The sequence below is a fragment of the Pelmatolapia mariae genome, linkage group LG16_19, assembly GCF_036321145.2.
Source record: "Pelmatolapia mariae isolate MD_Pm_ZW linkage group LG16_19, Pm_UMD_F_2, whole genome shotgun sequence".
In the NCBI taxonomy this organism is placed as follows: Eukaryota; Metazoa; Chordata; class Actinopteri; order Cichliformes; family Cichlidae; genus Pelmatolapia; species Pelmatolapia mariae.
The window spans coordinates 16,261,423-16,278,004 of NC_086241.1; the positions used below are offsets into that span (position 1 = coordinate 16,261,423).

Genomic DNA, 16,582 nt, shown 5'->3' on the forward strand with positions numbered 1-16,582 from the left:
GTGCCTTCACGTATGACGGTGACGTGTTCCAGATTAATGGGCCAGTTTATAATTAGATTCATGGAGTATTTCTGGAAATAGACCACTTGTGCTGGGCTCCTGGAGTACCCATTCTTGGTTTCTCACTGCCACCTTGTGGATTTTTCGCCCGTGTCAGCGCGTTGCTGGTGTCGTAGGTTACATCTTCACCGCTCTGCACCGATCTGTCTGCACAGAAAGTGTGGAAATGAGATGTTTGTGACAGCTCTATGTTCTGCATTTAATCACACGTGGCGTTGGTACTGCTCGGCATGGCCTCTTATTTATTCCCTGTTCGATGTGCTGAAATAGAAGAATCCCTCGTGGTGTTCGTGGGGTTCTAATAAATAAATAAATAAACAAGAGCAACAAAATGAGTGTTTCAGGCTCGTGATTGTGGCGCTTTGTGTGATGCCCTCTTGTTTTTTTCCACAAGAGCAAAAAAAAAGAAAGAAAGCAGCGCTCCCCCTCCTCCCCCCTTTAAAGATCCTGATCCCTCCTCATGCTCACAGAATCAAACTTCAACTCCATGTTCGTGACTAGGATTCAGACCAGAGCTGTATAGATCCGGAGACAAGCAACCCCCCCACCCCCAAAAAAGTGGCTCTTTAGGGGGCCGAAAGCGGCACCATTCAGTGTCACACCTGCAGACTGCTCTGCTGCCTCACAGATATGCTGCACCGCTGGAGGTAGCACCGTGAGTCATCCGTGCGCATTGACAAAAGACAGACAAAGCTCGCTTTAAATGTCAGCAAATCAAAGTCTCATCAACACAAGCAAGGTCACCTTGTGTCGGATCTAACGGAGAGCCGGGGCTCGGGTCTATTGTTTCTTCTTCGTCTTGTTTGAGTGGATGAGCGCGGCAGGCTCTCGTCCAGGATTCAGTTTAGTCACAAAATTTTTTTCTTTTTCTTTTTTGTTTTTTGGACTATACCTGTTCACCTGGACACACATAGGCACGGTAAGTGGCTTCATTCTTCATTTTCAGGGTTTACTGTAGGAAGCCAGCACGCAACAAAAGTCTCCTTTACTGCCATCGATGCTCTAACAGGTGTTTTTATAAAGCGTGAGAGGTTCCTTTGACACTTCTAGGTTTAAATTACACGTTGGCCCAGTTTGCATGCAAATTGCACGTATTTGTATTTTTTTTATTTTTGAAAAGGTTTCGAATATAAAAATAATATTTGAATCTTTAATAACCGCATGGGGGGAGGGAATAAAGATACACGTCGTCTATTTCCGTGGGTTGACTTTAACCTGGGCCGGTGAGAGGAATGATCACCTTGAACTAATATTTGTCATTGATGTTATTGTGGCTCAGGCTAATGACTGATTACCAATAAGACCATGATATTAATTGGAGAAAGTCTAAATAAATAAATAATATCATTAAACGGCTGTTCTGTATTGTTTTTTATTTGCATTTTTTAAAACTTTCGGCCTAACATCCAGAAACAATATGGATGTTTTGCATTTTTAATAGCTTAGCCAGAATAATTAGGGTTATTATTAATAAGCTCTGTTGTGGTAATAATAACCATCGTTCAGATCTCCTGGGCAGTGAGCGATGTTACTGAAATGATGTGCTTCTGTCAGAAAGGGTTACATTGTTACAAATTGTTAACCGTTAGTTGTGCGTAAATTTAATTTGGTAATGCTTTAGTTATACATTTATTTTTGTAGCTTGGGCTGAGAATTTGAAACCCCAAATCAACTTGTTAGAGAGACTGTGCCCTTGTCGTCCACAGAGTCTCCAAGTTGAGCATCTCTTTCAGTGTTAAAAGAGGAAGAGGCACATTTTTGTTTTTTAAGTCATACACGCGGTATTGTTTCTGTTCCCCTGTCATTGGATAGCTCAGAGACAGCTTTGGGAGGGGAATAAAGGAGAAAAAAAAAGTGAACAGGCTTTTTGAGGTGAGGACTTTGGCACAGGGTCTCGGGAGTGATGGCGGCGTCTGCACCCTCCTCTTCTGGCGGCGATCCGGATCCCAACTCGACAAATTTACGGCCACCGGGCTCAAGTAGGTCCATTACAGATAAAATGCTATTTCACGTGTGCTATTTACTTTGTGGGCAATGCCATTAATCATTTTCATCGAGGGAGGGAGAGAAAGAGAGAGTGCGGGTGGTGGAGGTGGAGGGGGGTGGAGAAAGAAAGAGAAAAATTCCGCTGCCATTTGAGAGAGAGAGAGAGAGAGAGAGAGAGAGAGAGCTTCCTTCGCCACAAATCACCGCTGCATTTCATTCACCATACGGACCCCTCACCCCCACCCTCCACCCCTCCCGGCATCTGCGTGGCAGACCAGTGCTGTTGTCAGAAAATGATGTCCTCTACTAACATCACACTGCAGGCGATTAGCCTGGAAGATTAGCCCGGAGGAGCACCACCGGAGAGAGAGGATTTATTATTATTATTATTATTATTAATAATAATAATAATAGTAATTTATTTTATGTTTTTATTAATTTCTAAATTAAAGGGCATACATTGAATAATAAAAATTGCGTCTGAAGTTGCTGTTAAAAGCCTGCCCTAATAAATTGCTCCTAATGGCACACTTGAGCGCTGTAGCCTTCAAGAAAGGGCACTGTGCAGTCCTTTCACTGGCAGCTGTTATACAAGCACGAGTCTGAGGTCTAAAATCATGTAACAGGTGTAGACGTGAAATAAGCACAGATGCTGGTGAATTTAAGGTTTTGCTGTGTTTCTTTCAGTCCTGTGTGATTTTGGATAACCTGTAGGAATGGCTTTGCGCGTGCAGTATATGTGTCTCTAATGCACTGCGCTGGTTGCTTCACATTAGGCCCATGCATTGCCTGGCTTTTCTATATATCTGCACGTCTGCAAATGTATTGTGTGCTTTCAATCCTATAGGAAAATGCTTGTTCAGCCTGTTTTTATTTATTTATTTATTTTTCATTTTTCTATTTTTCTTTTCTCTGTCTCTTTTCTACTGGCTTAGAGGGGCGGAAATCTGTTAAAGTGCGTCCAGTGAGCTGAGCCCAGCGATGATTTATCTAATGAACCAAAGCAAGGGTTAAATTGGGATGTGGGAATGGGACCGATCACCTCCTCCTCCTCCTATCTCCCCACTCCTACCACCCCACCCCTGCACTCCCTCCTCCCCTAAATTGCTGTGTTTTTCTTTTTTTCGAGGATTTCGCCTTTGCTTCCCATCCAAGGTGCCCCATCCCCTCTCTGGCTGGAAGCACTTGATAACACAGTAATTCTCTATCTGTCACTGGCCGGCAGGCTCATGTCTACCCACGCTTGCATTTTTAACCAGCATCTTTTCACTCAATCAGGCTGGCATGGGTTCAAAGAGCTAATTAATTTTAAGTCCTTGCCTAGGTCATGAACGGTGACACGCGCTGAAAATACAGCACTGCCCCCCAGAGTGCGGCTAAATGTTAAAATACTCCAAAGAAACTATTTTTTTTGCTTTAGCATTCTTCATCATTCTCATTTTCTTCTCATCATTTATTTTCATGTGTAACAGTTCAAGCTAAAAATAAATAAATGCATTCAAAATGAAAGAGTACATTTCTTTCTGTGAGGCCTTCTCTAATAGTTTTCCCTCCTTTAAATGTCAGGTTATGATGCTTGGTGTGGAGTTGCGCATGGCTGTACTAGAAAATTGGGGATGAAAATATGTGGTAAGTTCGCCCGTTTTTTCCAATATTATATATTTTTTTCTGAATAAATCTGCATCTCTCAATGATCGAAGCTAATATTCTACAAACATGACTGTAGGCTTCATGGCCTGCATCGTTTTACTCGCGGCTCGTTTGGAAACAGCGCTGATTTCTGCTCTAATTAGATTTTTAATTCCCTTCCTCGCGAAAAAACGCAAGACTAACCAGCATTATGCAGTTTATTAAATTACCCCCACCCCCCAATCTCATCTCGCCATTTTACACAAAATGGGAAAAAAAATGCTTCAGCTGCCAAAAACCCATCAATTGATGCCCGAGTCAGAGCTGATGAAATTAAAGAGGGAATTATGCGGGATGGATTTTCCGATTTCCACCTTCAGAGTCCATTTGAGCCTGACACTAACTAACCAAGGACAGTTACCATACTGGTGAATGTCACGCACCAGTGCGCACTACAATTATTTTTTGGTATCTTGCACCGACACGTTTTACTGGTTTTTATTATGGTCATTAAATAGAATCCACAACTACGCGCCAAAATACAGAGAAAGAAACACAAAAACAACGATTTCTTATTTAGAATTAAAGTAAGACTGTAAATGTCAGAGGTTTTTAGCTGTATTATTTTATTTGTATTCATATATTCGTATGAATGTATGACTACTTGTGTTCTCCGCTGCACAGTAAAGTGCACAACGTGTCTTAATAAGAATTTACATTCACTAAACGACAGCCATTTGTTTTTGCCTGGCTGGAGTTTGGTGCTGATGTCACTGACTTCAACCTCCCAAAGAGGTATCAAACCCCACCCGCCCGTGAATAGGACAGAATGGGAGCCTCTTCTCATTTAAAATAAAGGCAGAGAAAGGACAGAGCGAGAGAGAAAGCGGGAGAGACGAGATAAACTGTAGAAACACGAAAACAGAAGTACTCGTTATTGTGCATGTTATAGTGGGAAAAGCTGCAGCTCTCATGATGTTTGGGAAGTGTTTTCATCCTCCGGACTCCTCTTCTTCATATTTAGGATTTCTGCAGAAGAACAACAATCTGGAGGAGAGGAGCAGGATTGTGAGTTCCTTCAAGGAGCGCACAGCCAAGAACCTGCTGTCCTGCGATAACAGCGGCGGAGAGGCGCGTTTCAGGCGAACAGAGACCGACTTCTCCAATCTGTACGCCAGAGGTAGGCTTAAAATAAAAAGAAAACCCGTATGTTCGTTATATTTTAACATTATCATTATATATTAGGCCTAAATTCCCCCATAAACCTGTGGGAAATTCTTGGATTCTTGTGCAAGAATAATTTTCTCAAAAATGTCTTTATTGAATTTGATGGTTTAAAGAAAATGAAAACATAAAAGTAATAACTTGTAGGGAGATCCTGAGGTTCCCAAAAAATAAAAATAAAATTGTAAACATGTAAAAATCAGAAAGAATAATTAAAAAAAAGAAAAAAAAGATGAACCCAAAAACACAAATAAATGCAGATGACCTTTGTCTTTTTTTAGAGTTGCTACCTGCCAAAAATGGAGAGGAGCCAACCATGCAGTTCTTGCTGGAGGTCGTGGAAATCCTCACCAGCTACATCCGGAAGACCTTTGACAGGTCTACCAAGGTCCTGGACTTCCACCATCCCCACCAGCTGCTGGAGGGCATCGAGGGCTTCAACCTGGAGCTCTCTGACCAGCCTGAGTCTCTGGAGCAGATCCTAGTGGACTGCAGAGACACGCTGAAATATGGAGTGAGAACAGGTATGAGGCCTGCAGGATGTAGTGCTAATCAATAACTTTCATTAACTCATACAAATTCTTAGATAATAAAGTGTTTTCTGAGTATTTTGCTACTTTATTGCGTCTTCATCAATCGCAGGTCACCCCAGGTTCTTTAACCAGCTGTCCACCGGATTAGATATTGTGGGGTTGGCAGGAGAGTGGCTTACATCTACAGCCAACACTAATATGTGAGTACTGCAATACAGCCAGGATCAGAGCAATACAAATGTGATGTTTTTGAAGTTATTAGGTTCATTAGATTCAGCCTATTTTAAAGCTCTTTTTTTGTACTCACTGTTTTTAATGGCCCATGAAGAGAGAGGCTCCCAGTAAGAGGAATACTTCAAGGGACATACAGTAATTACTGTGTTTGGCAGAGGAATACCCAGCATGCTCTAATAGATTGTCAGTCAAGCAAGAAAATAAAGAGCACAAAAGAAGACATTCAGATGGCTACTCTCTGGCAGTATTGTCGATGTTGTCCTGCGCTTAGGCTGTGGTCACATAATTCAGCCCTGCAGGCAAACTAAATTGCATATTGATTTGCATTCACAGTTTACATGTTGTCTTTGTTCCATGAACTGCTGGTTCCTGTGACATAACAATGCCGGGAGAGAAAAATGAGTCTTTTCCCTTCACAGGATCGGTACAGCAGCCATTATTGGGGCTCTGCTCAGTTTTGCTATAGTGCAATCAATCCTGAATGTGAGTTTTAAATGACTCTTTGTCAGAGAAGACTGTGCAGGTGGTCGCAGTCAAGGCTGTAGTCTGTGAACATGTTGGACTGCATTACGTCATACTTTATAGACTGAGAAGAATGAGCGGTGCTTTGCCATTCAAAGGGGAAGGAACAAAACATGCATAGCAATAGTGCTGCATTTGCATGCATCAGCGTAAAATAAAAAAGATGAGCGATTAGTTTTGTTGGTAATTTCTGCAAAATCTAGCCGATGAATAAAATAACAGGTGGAAATACTTAAACATTGCAGATTTGTTTATCAGAGCTGGAAGGTCTGAGGGATCTCTGATCAAACCAGTATTGTACATTGTATCAATGTAACAGGGCGAGCTGTATCACTGAGCACCCCATCAAACAGGACTCACAAATCAGTGTCATACTGTGTCGCTGTTCACTCACAGTTTAGCTGAAAATGTTACCAAGCTTAGTGAATATGTTCATATAGAGCATGGTTAGATTTCTGTCCACAAATGAAGTTATGCAAATTTTTATAATGCAAACATCACAGATTTCTCAGTCCCATTCCAGATATTTATATTTACTGACATCTTCAATACAGTCATTGTTAATGGATACATGTCAGTGCACCTGTTTGATCTGCAGTCAAATATCATTTATTTATATAGGAGAAAAAGGACACCTTTATTATTCCTAAGGGGAAATTTATTGTAAAAAAACAAAAAAAACAAACATCAAACAGGTATTAAATATTCAAAAAAGCAACAATAACAATGAGATCATAGTGAGTTACTCAGAAGACTTACAGTATGAAATGACTTTTTCAGTCTATTTTTCCTGCATGTTGGAATACAGAGACATAAACAAGTTAAACTCCTTTGATAGAGGGAGGCTAGGATCAGCCGGGAGGTCATTTGGGGTCACAGAGTAATGATACCTTGAAGTCTCTTATTGTTTTTTTTAGGTTTAGTGACCCGAACGAGCTGAGAATATAATAAAACATTCTCATAAAAGTGCTATCGACATGAAAACGACAAAGCTTGTGATAAAACTACATGTGCTGGTGATTTTTGAGCTTCAAGTAGACATCATCCACCTGAACGTCAAAGGTCAGCTTATGTAGAAATCTGTCACGATCCCGAGAAGTGCCGAAGATGAGACTTGCAGAAGCGTCGGATGCCTGGTTTGATTTTAGTCATGGACCTTGTTTCCTGTCTCCTATTAGAAATTAAATGATCTTTAAAAACAAAAAGAAAAAGTGCTTTTACATTACATTACAATCTCACTGTTAAATGGCAATACATGCATCTATCAGTTAAAACCACTTATATACTAAACAGACGAGGAGGTTTGGCAGCATGGATAAGTCATCTGTGAATCACGCTGCTTGCACTCCAGATGAAAATTGGACTTTGCTTGTCATTAAGCTACATAAAAAAGCCGACAGAGGGTTGTAAAAAATGGCTGTTGATATAACTTAATTGTTCATTAATGTCTTATAGATCAATCCATTGTTAAGAACAAATTATGGGTTGCCAAACTGAAAAATCCCTTTGCCTCATTGGTCTGCTTAGTTATTCTCCTTCAGTACAATAAATGACGGCAATTCTCTTTTTCTTTAATAGTTTATAACTGATCTGTCATCATTTCTGAGCAGAGCTCATCCTTCACAACAGATTATCTAGAGATTAGTGGAGCTTTTAGAGGGTAATAGATGTGAAGGTTTATAGTAGACTAATGCTTTTCAAAGTCTTCTTCCCTCTCATTGGTTGAGTCATCAGTCCATCATGTGGCTTTCAAAAAGTACCCTCACCTTTTGTGTTGCTAGCGACACCCCTGTGGAAGAGTTGAACCCAAGGGTGGAGGTTGCTTACACACTAATTTACCTTTATTAATTACTCTATCAACCCTAATTACCCCTGGCAGATATTGAGTGACACTAATAGACTGACAATCACATCCTGGTCTTACATAATCAGAATGAGTGAGCCTCGTCTGCATGAATGAATCTGACTTGTTTATGTTTTTTCCCCTTCATGTTGCCATATGTTGAAGATGCTGTGAGTTACAGTGTGACATACTGCAATGTTCCTAATGATTTAGTTACTTTCTTTACATGAATGGACAGATATTTGTGCAAGCAGAAGAATACTGGTTTGGAGAATTTGGATGAGTCTTTTTGTGCTGTAATTCCAAATTGGCTGTGTGTTCCTTTGAGGTTGTTGGTTTTCATCTTGTTTGGTTATATGAAAAATCTTACACAGTCAGGGTGAAGAGAAAGTACACCTTCTTTCAGTTACTAAATTTTAATAACTTTAATTTCAATATGAGGTCTGGACTTTGACCGGGCCATTGCAGCATCTTGATTCTTTTCTTTTTTACCCATTCTGTTGTAACTTGTCCATTTAGGCCAAACCTTAGGTGCGGGAGCGATAGCCTCACATTTGTCTTTAGAATACTTTGGTATACAGAGGAGTTTGTGTTGGACTATGTTTGACAAACCTAAATTCTTACCCCTCCACATCTATGCTTGACAGTTGGCATGAGGTGTTTGTGTTGAAGTCTTGTGATTTGTTCAAATCGAACTTTGCAAACCTAGGACACATTGCCATGTTCTTTGGTCACCAGGAAAGGCTTTTTCTTGGCAACCCTTCCAAACCCAAGTATGGTTTGGAAGGGTTGTCTTTTCCTAATTGTACTATCATGAAGTTTAACATTTAACATGCTACCCATGGCCTGTAGAGTCTGAGATGTAGCTCTCTGTGGGGGTGGGGGGGGGGGGGTTAAGTTTGTCTGAGCATTGTGTGGTTTGACCTCTGGGTGAATTCCTCCACTCCTTATAACCCCTGATGGACACATATTGGTCTTATCCTTCCAGAGCTGCAAAATTTCCGCTTGAGATGATCTGCTGTGGCGACCCCTAAAGGCTAAAAGAAGAAGAAGAGCTTTATGGCATACAAAAATAAGATGAATTTCATATTGTTTTTAAGCAGGAGCCAAGTGCTGGCATCTCCAACAACCTTTTTTTCACCCCATGAGTATAACAGATGACTACTTTCCTTTAAAAAATACTCTTTGTTCAGACCAAGACTGGCCCTTTCAGTGTCACCAAAAATTAACTTACTGCTCATGCTGTATACAATTAAAGTATCCAAATGCACTTCAAGCTGCCCCTCACCTCACAACTGAGCTGATGGTTTTTTTAATCTAATACTGTCCATCTCTAAAAAATGAATTAGAATTAAAGACTGTGCTACATTTTTAACTGGAAATCAAAGAGCTGGGGTTCATTTAGCTCTTCAAGTTTCTTTGCTTTTGGTTTGGTTCAGGTTCACCTACGAGATCGCCCCCGTTTTTGTGCTAATGGAGCAGCTGACTCTGAAAAAGATGAGAGAGATTGTTGGCTGGCCAGATGGAGAGGGTGATGGGATATTTTCTCCAGGTAAAATCTCAACCAATGATCAACCTCCAATTGAAGCACATGTGCATGAAAACAGTAAAAGTGCAATCATCAAACTATACTCATGATGCAAGTGTCCCATTTTAAAGACAAAAGAAACAGACATTGGGATTATAAAATTACAAATGTGTAAAAAAACAGGTGAGGTTAGTATTAACTGCTTCATATACAGCTGGCTACTTTACTTATATCAATGTATCATAATTATTTTTAAGTATGTGAATCTACAAAGTTATTAGTAACTGTCAGGGACAAATAAAGAAAGTAGTAGAAGAAGTTTTGCCTTTGAAATATTCATATTATCACATATGCAGCAAATCTTTAAGCCACGTTTTGTTTCTGCAGGTGGAGCAATTTCCAACATGTACAGTGTGATGATTGCCAGATACAAGTTCTTCCCAGAAGTGAAGACCAAAGGCATGGCAGCTGCACCCAGACTGGTCCTCTTCACCTCAGAGCATGTTAGTCAAACACTAACGGTGTCACTGAATATTAATATCTCACCACCGGAGCATATTTACATTAGGTGGGCAAATAAATATCAGCATCATAGTGATGAGTGATGAACTCCTGTCCCTGCAGAGCCACTACTCCATCAAGAAAGCAAGCGCAGCTCTGGGCTTCGGAACAGAGAACCTGATCCTTTTGAGCACAGATGAAAGGTTTGTTTTGTTATTTAACCTACCTGCAAATAGTTTAGGAAAAATATTTAACATCTAGATGAGATACTACTGCATATCCTCTTCTTTTCCAGAGGGAGAGTCATTCCTGCTGACTTAGAAGCCAAAGTAATAGAGGCCAAGCGAAAGGTAAATGTCTGCAGCAATGACTCAGACATCACCCTGCTAACATTTTTATTCCCTCTGTTCAGCTACTGCTTAAAATAAGAAACACTTACATGAGCTGCAGAATTTGCTTGTAGCAAAGAAAACACTCGGTATGCTGGAGCAGTGAGGCTATTTCAATAAAGTTAATGCTTCTGTCTGTTCACATACAATGCTCCCCCTGCTTTTAAGTATCTCTTTCCTTCAAAGGCAAAGTGATGCGTAGACTAGAAGAAATGGGGAAGCAATTTTGCCCCAACAATAGGTGCAGATGCAAAGAGAGCGTCATTTGAGCAACGTGTTTTAGCCCATCTCTTTGATGTCAACAATCAGGGAGAAAGAAAAGAACATAACAACCTGAATTCAACCAAGAATTGTCTTTTTCTTTTTTGTGTGTGCTGTGCTTTTGCCTCGTAGGGGTATGTTCCACTGTTTGTGACTGCCACCGCTGGTACCACCGTCTACGGAGCCTTTGATCCCATCAACGAAATTGCCGACATCTGTGAAAAGTACAATATGTGGCTTCATGTGGATGTAAGAGAATATTGATCTCCAATGCAAAAAATGAACACAAAGCTGTACAAATCAGCAGTCTGCTGTGGCATTATGATCAATATCAATATGTTCAGTGTTATTACCATGTTGTGACCCATGCAGGGTGCATGGGGAGGAGGTTTGCTGATGTCCAGGAAACACAGACACAAGCTGAATGGAGTGGAGAGGTAAATGAACACATCGCATGATCTTGCAAACACGGGTTTACACGAATTTCTTGCACATCTGCTTCACTACTCAGCCTGTAAAAAGCAGCATCTTTTCTATACTATTTAAGACAGTCATTTCTTCTAATGAGCACAAATCAAGAGCTTGCCTACCAGGCGTTTTCAAGCTGCATATAATGAAAAAAAAAATCTCAACACTCTAATTTAACAAAGGAAGCGCACTTTACTCAAAACACATAAAGAGAAAGACAAGAGTCAGGCAATAAGAGTGCCTTGTAAAGCACTACAAGCAAAAAAAAACACCCCAAAAGTTCTGGATAGCTGTTTCATGACAATCTCAGCTATGTCGTGTTAGTAAAAAGAGGCATTCTTGGTGACCTCCTTTATTCTTTCAGCCACTTAAAATGTAGGTGCTGGAAATTATGTGACTTCGAGCTTTTCAGAGAAGACCAGCAGGCCAGAATATACAGGCACATACAGATGAGTAGCATATATTGTGATAAATGTGATCAAATTTACAGAGAGAGAAAATAATGAGGTGCAGAGCCTTGAGATAGCCCATATGTCTTTTTCTTTCTTTTTTTGAGTATTATATGTTCTGTCATTGAGAATTTTAAACATTCCTGTCTCAATAAGATGTAAGAAGAGTGCAAGTCCTAAAAAAAACAGGCTAAGATTTTGAAAAATGTTTCAAAACTTGTCAAAAGAGGCACTATCTGACATTCAAGAAGTATTTTTTATTTGCTTTTGGGAAAGTTTGACAATAGTTGCATTGAACGGAACAGGGAAAACCCAGAGAGACACATCAGTAATTTCAAAGATACTAAGAGACACCATTTGATTAAAATCAGTGTCTTTAGTAGAGTGTGTTTCTTTGGCCAGAGAGGAAACTGGAAAATCTGTATTTTAGTCTCAAGCCAAGAGTGCAATCTGTTGTCAGCTCCAGCTACAGATTGCAGACTCCATATTTCAAAATGCAAACATGCAAAATTATTACATTCAAATCTCGAGAGGGTCGGTATCTTTTTACCTTTCACTACCAGACTCCATAAGCACACACACACATTTCCACACCCTCACAGAGCTGTGTTTACTGTTTCAATATCTCTGCAGGGCCAACTCAGTCACCTGGAACCCTCACAAGATGATGGGAGTGCCACTGCAGTGCTCTGCCATTCTAGTCAGAGAGCGGGTGAGTATGTGTAGGTGCTCCACATCGTACCACCTCTGCACACACAAATGAATCTGTGCACTTTCACCAAAACCATCTTGTTTATGTCTCATCACGATCGCTTCCGTTGCAGGGACTGTTACAAGGCTGCAACTCTATGTGTGCTGGATACCTCTTCCAGCCAGACAAACAGTACGACGTTACATACGACACCGGTGACAAAGCCATTCAGTGTGGGCGGCATGTCGATATCTTTAAGTTCTGGCTCATGTGGAAGGCAAAGGTGTGCTTTAATCTGCAGTGCTTCTGTCAGCTTTGCTGCCATATGCAGAAGCGGATGGTAACAGCTTCTTTTTTTTCCCCTTACAGGGAACAGTAGGATTTGAGCAGCATATTGATAAGTGCCTGGATCTGTCAGCTTACCTCTACAATAAAATCAAAAACAGAGAGGGATTCAAGATGGTGTTCAATGGAGAGGTGAGATGACTGTTTCCACAGCAAACATTTTAAAAATGAACATCCAGAGATTCCCTGCAGCACTAACTCCAACAGATGAAAAATGTCTGTGCTTTATTTTATCCGAGTTTTCTGCTCCACAAAAGATATTTTTCATTTGTGATGAATAACTGCAATAATTCAGCACTTGATGCCTTAATTTGGTTTTGGGATTGATTGGGTCGCTTTGCTTTGCTGACATGTTGACAAGAAACGCTGAAAATACAGGAGGCAGCTTTTTATCAGCACTCATTACAAATGTTGTTCCCATTTTCTCTTATCAGCCGCAGCACACTAATGTCTGCTTCTGGTACATTCCACCGAGCCTGCGCAGTTTACCTGATGGTGAAGAGAGACGTCAGAGGTTGCACAAGGTAATTACTCCTCAATCTGCAGCTCCCCTGCTCACTTAGATTGATTTATGCACCACTTTTCTGCCAGGGTTTATGGATTCATAAAGTCAAATATGAATATGTATACATATACATTTGCTTTGAATGTATTCTCTCATTGACCATTTTGTTAGGTACACCTTGCCAGTACCAAGTTGGTCAATCTTTTACTTTCAGAACTGGATTAATTAATTGTAGTATAGATTCAACAGGGTGCTGGAAACATTCCTCAGTGATCTTGGTCCATATTGATGAGAACACACGGTCGCGTCAGACTTTTCAGCTGAACATCATTGATGTGATTGAGATCTGGTGACTGTGGAGTGAACTCGTTGTCATGTTCAAGAAGCCAGCTTGAGATGATTTGATGTCTCTGACTGTTCTTTAGCAACAACAGCCTGAACCAGCCATACAAGACAGAATGGATCTATGGTTTAATTTTATTTACACAAGATTCTGACTCTACCATCTGAATGCTGCAGCACAAATTCATCAGACGAAGCAATGTTGTCCCAATCTTATATTGTCAAATTTTGGTGAGCCTGTGCAAATTCTAGCCTCAGTTTCCTGTTCCTGGCACCCTAGTGTGGTCTTCTGCTGCTGTAGCCCATGTGCTTTGTGGTTCAACATGCTGTGTATTCAGAAATGCTCTTCTGCATACCTTGGTTGTAATGAGTGGTTATTTAAGTCACTGTTCCTTGCCTACCATCTTGAAGCAGTCTGGTCATTCTCCTCTGACGTCTGGCCTCAAGAAGATATTTTCACTCACTGGATATTTTGGGAGTTTTTGACCATTCCCGGTGAATTCTGGAGATCGTTATGTGGGAAGATTCCAGCAGATTATTTGTTTCTGAAATACTCAGATTAGCCCATGTGGCACCAAGAAAAATGCAACATTTAAAGTCACTTAAATCACTTTTGTTTGTCATTCTGATGCTCGGTTTAAAAATTCAGCATGTCGTCTTGACAATGTCTACATGCCTAATGCACTGAGTAGCTGCAATGTGATTGGCTGATTATATAGGTGGTGTCCAGGTTAGTATTTTGATGATTCCAAACATTTTTCTTTTTCTTTTTTTTGCAACAGGTGGCTCCGAAGATCAAAGCAATGATGATGGAGTCTGGCACTACGATGGTGGGTTACCAGCCACAAGGAGATAAGGTCAACTTCTTTCGCATGGTCATCTCCAACCCTGCCGCCACCAGGTCAGACATCGATTTCCTGGTCGAGGAGATTGAGCGACTGGGGCATGACTTGTAAGAGTCATACCTGTATTTTTTTTTTCTTAACATTTTGTCTTTTCCAACTCTGGAGAGACTCAGGCTTGGCTTCGTATCCCGTCTATCTCCTCAAGACATATAGAGATGTTGCTTATGGGTCTTTTCTGCTAATGCACAACAAATAATAACGCCATGCCCTGTGTGTTTCTGTCTCTTGTCTTTTGCAACCGTGACATATACTTAACATATTTGCACAACAGGTTCTCTGAGTAAAAAGGTTTAAGCACAGTGGCATTCTTGATAAAAACATACGTGAAGAGGAGATGAAGCTGAGTTTAACGTGGGTTACTTTTTCAATGAAATATGCAATAGCAAGAATGTCTGAACACTTGATGATTCTGTATATAGCTGCTATGAAAAATGGAGGAATGGTAAGGATCTAAAATTTAAATATTTTTTTCACAGAGGACAGTTCGGGGCGCTATATAGTATATATGTACTATATGTGATAATTATCATTCAATAAAAGGTAAATATTAAGACAGTTGCACCATGACATTTTAGCTAATATTTCCCTTTGATATACACAAGTAAGTGGGAATATATATAACACAGTCACTGTAACAGGTTCTGTACTTGGTTGCTGTGTTTTTAGAAATTTTTGTGTAGATTGTGTAAAGTACTGTTACATTGCCTTTGTGCCAAATGTGTCCTAGTTTTACAGTGAGAAAATCCTATATGTAAATCAACCATATGTTATGTGGTAGCTACATGACTTTATTTATATTGAGAGATTATAATTGTGAATAGGTTGTCTGCTATTTGTAACCTACCTTCCTTCCTTTTTGGGAAACGCTGCTGTATTATATCGCAATGTTTTGAATAACATTCATGTCTTTTAGTGTATTTGTGAACCAAAGAAGAGTTATGAATATGTACATGTCCCTTGTTCTCCCTTACAGAGAGACTCAGATGTTTATATAAGAGTACTTCATTTAATGCCTTTAACTTTAGTGCAATCAGTGTTGTGTAAACGTGCAATGTCATTGTGATTCACTGACTGGCAGTGTGGCCACTACTGCCGGTGCTTCGTTATTGATAAAAAAGCACAACGCTAAACCATGATCGTGGGGCAGCTTTGAGTCGAGGGACACATGATTGTCTGTATTATGTGTGGAGTGGAGTAAAAGTATAATATGCAAACTTTTGTCTGTCTGAACGTCGTCGCTATAGGAATGTTTATGTGTTGAGAAATGGGGATTGTTTATCGTAGTATGTTTTGCCTGAACAATGAAGTGCACAGTGTTTGCTACTATAACAAGCCTTATTAAACAACTGTACACTCCCGAATTAGAGGGACGCAATGTCTCTTGTCATATTCAGTGTAAGTACTTTGACAAATCATTTGCAAAGTATTACTGGTGTATCTACAAGGCTAATAAAAACACAAGCTTTAGGGTGTCTGTGATCACAGTTCTTTGTCAGAATGGCTTTTTAAGGTTAACAAAACTGGTGTTACATCTTCATTCTTTTAGGCTTGAACAGACCCCACTGTTGTATATACAATAATAGTTATAATTATTATTATAATAAAGTAAGCATTTTTCTTCTATAACAATCCAGTTATATTCAACAAACATCCAATCCCTTTACCAGAAACTGGGCTTCCACATTGTGCACATTGAGGGAGAAAAAAATACAGAAATTACCTCAAAGTATTACAAATACATCAAATAAAGAAAAGTTATGTGTTTTATGGTTATTAGGATTGACTATATGTAATATATACTGCATAACTGAGACATCCCAGTGATAATAGAAGTCCAAAGTGGTCCCAGTGGCAATAAATTGATTAACAGCTGTAACCCCATGTACCTGGAAGACTGGCTCCACCAGATTCCAAGCTCAACATCAGAGGTCTCTGTTCAGAAAAGTGCAGTGCTGGGAAAGCTACGGTGCTTCTAGACAACCCAAGCTTGGGGAAGACACCCATACACCACCAGGTTTTGTGATAGAATATGCCGTAATGTGCCTTATCGTGTGAATGCAGTTGTAGTCAGGTCCATAATTTGTTATACAAAAATGTAGTTTGTGTAGTTTTGTCCCCGTACACCATCACAGTAGATTTTTAATGAAACAATTAAGATATGATTGAA

At 40.0% G+C, this 16,582-nt stretch overlaps 1 protein-coding gene across 1 annotated transcript; it reads left to right on the plus strand.

The window, feature by feature from the left end:
- The first annotated feature begins 1,948 nt into the window (after positions 1 to 1,948).
- Positions 1,949 to 15,882, plus strand: LOC134644445 (glutamate decarboxylase 1). Its single transcript, XM_063497502.1, has 16 exons — positions 1,949 to 2,039; positions 3,613 to 3,675; positions 4,700 to 4,855; positions 5,181 to 5,423; positions 5,542 to 5,632; positions 9,471 to 9,583; positions 9,947 to 10,062; positions 10,184 to 10,263; positions 10,356 to 10,410; positions 10,843 to 10,959; positions 11,083 to 11,147; positions 12,261 to 12,339; positions 12,452 to 12,601; positions 12,688 to 12,795; positions 13,098 to 13,187; positions 14,293 to 15,882. Exons 1-16 carry the CDS (start codon positions 1,964 to 1,966, stop codon positions 14,464 to 14,466), a joined length of 1,776 nt encoding a protein of 591 aa, XP_063353572.1. The 5' UTR covers positions 1,949 to 1,963; the 3' UTR covers positions 14,467 to 15,882.
- The last annotated feature ends 700 nt before the right edge of the window (positions 15,883 to 16,582 follow it).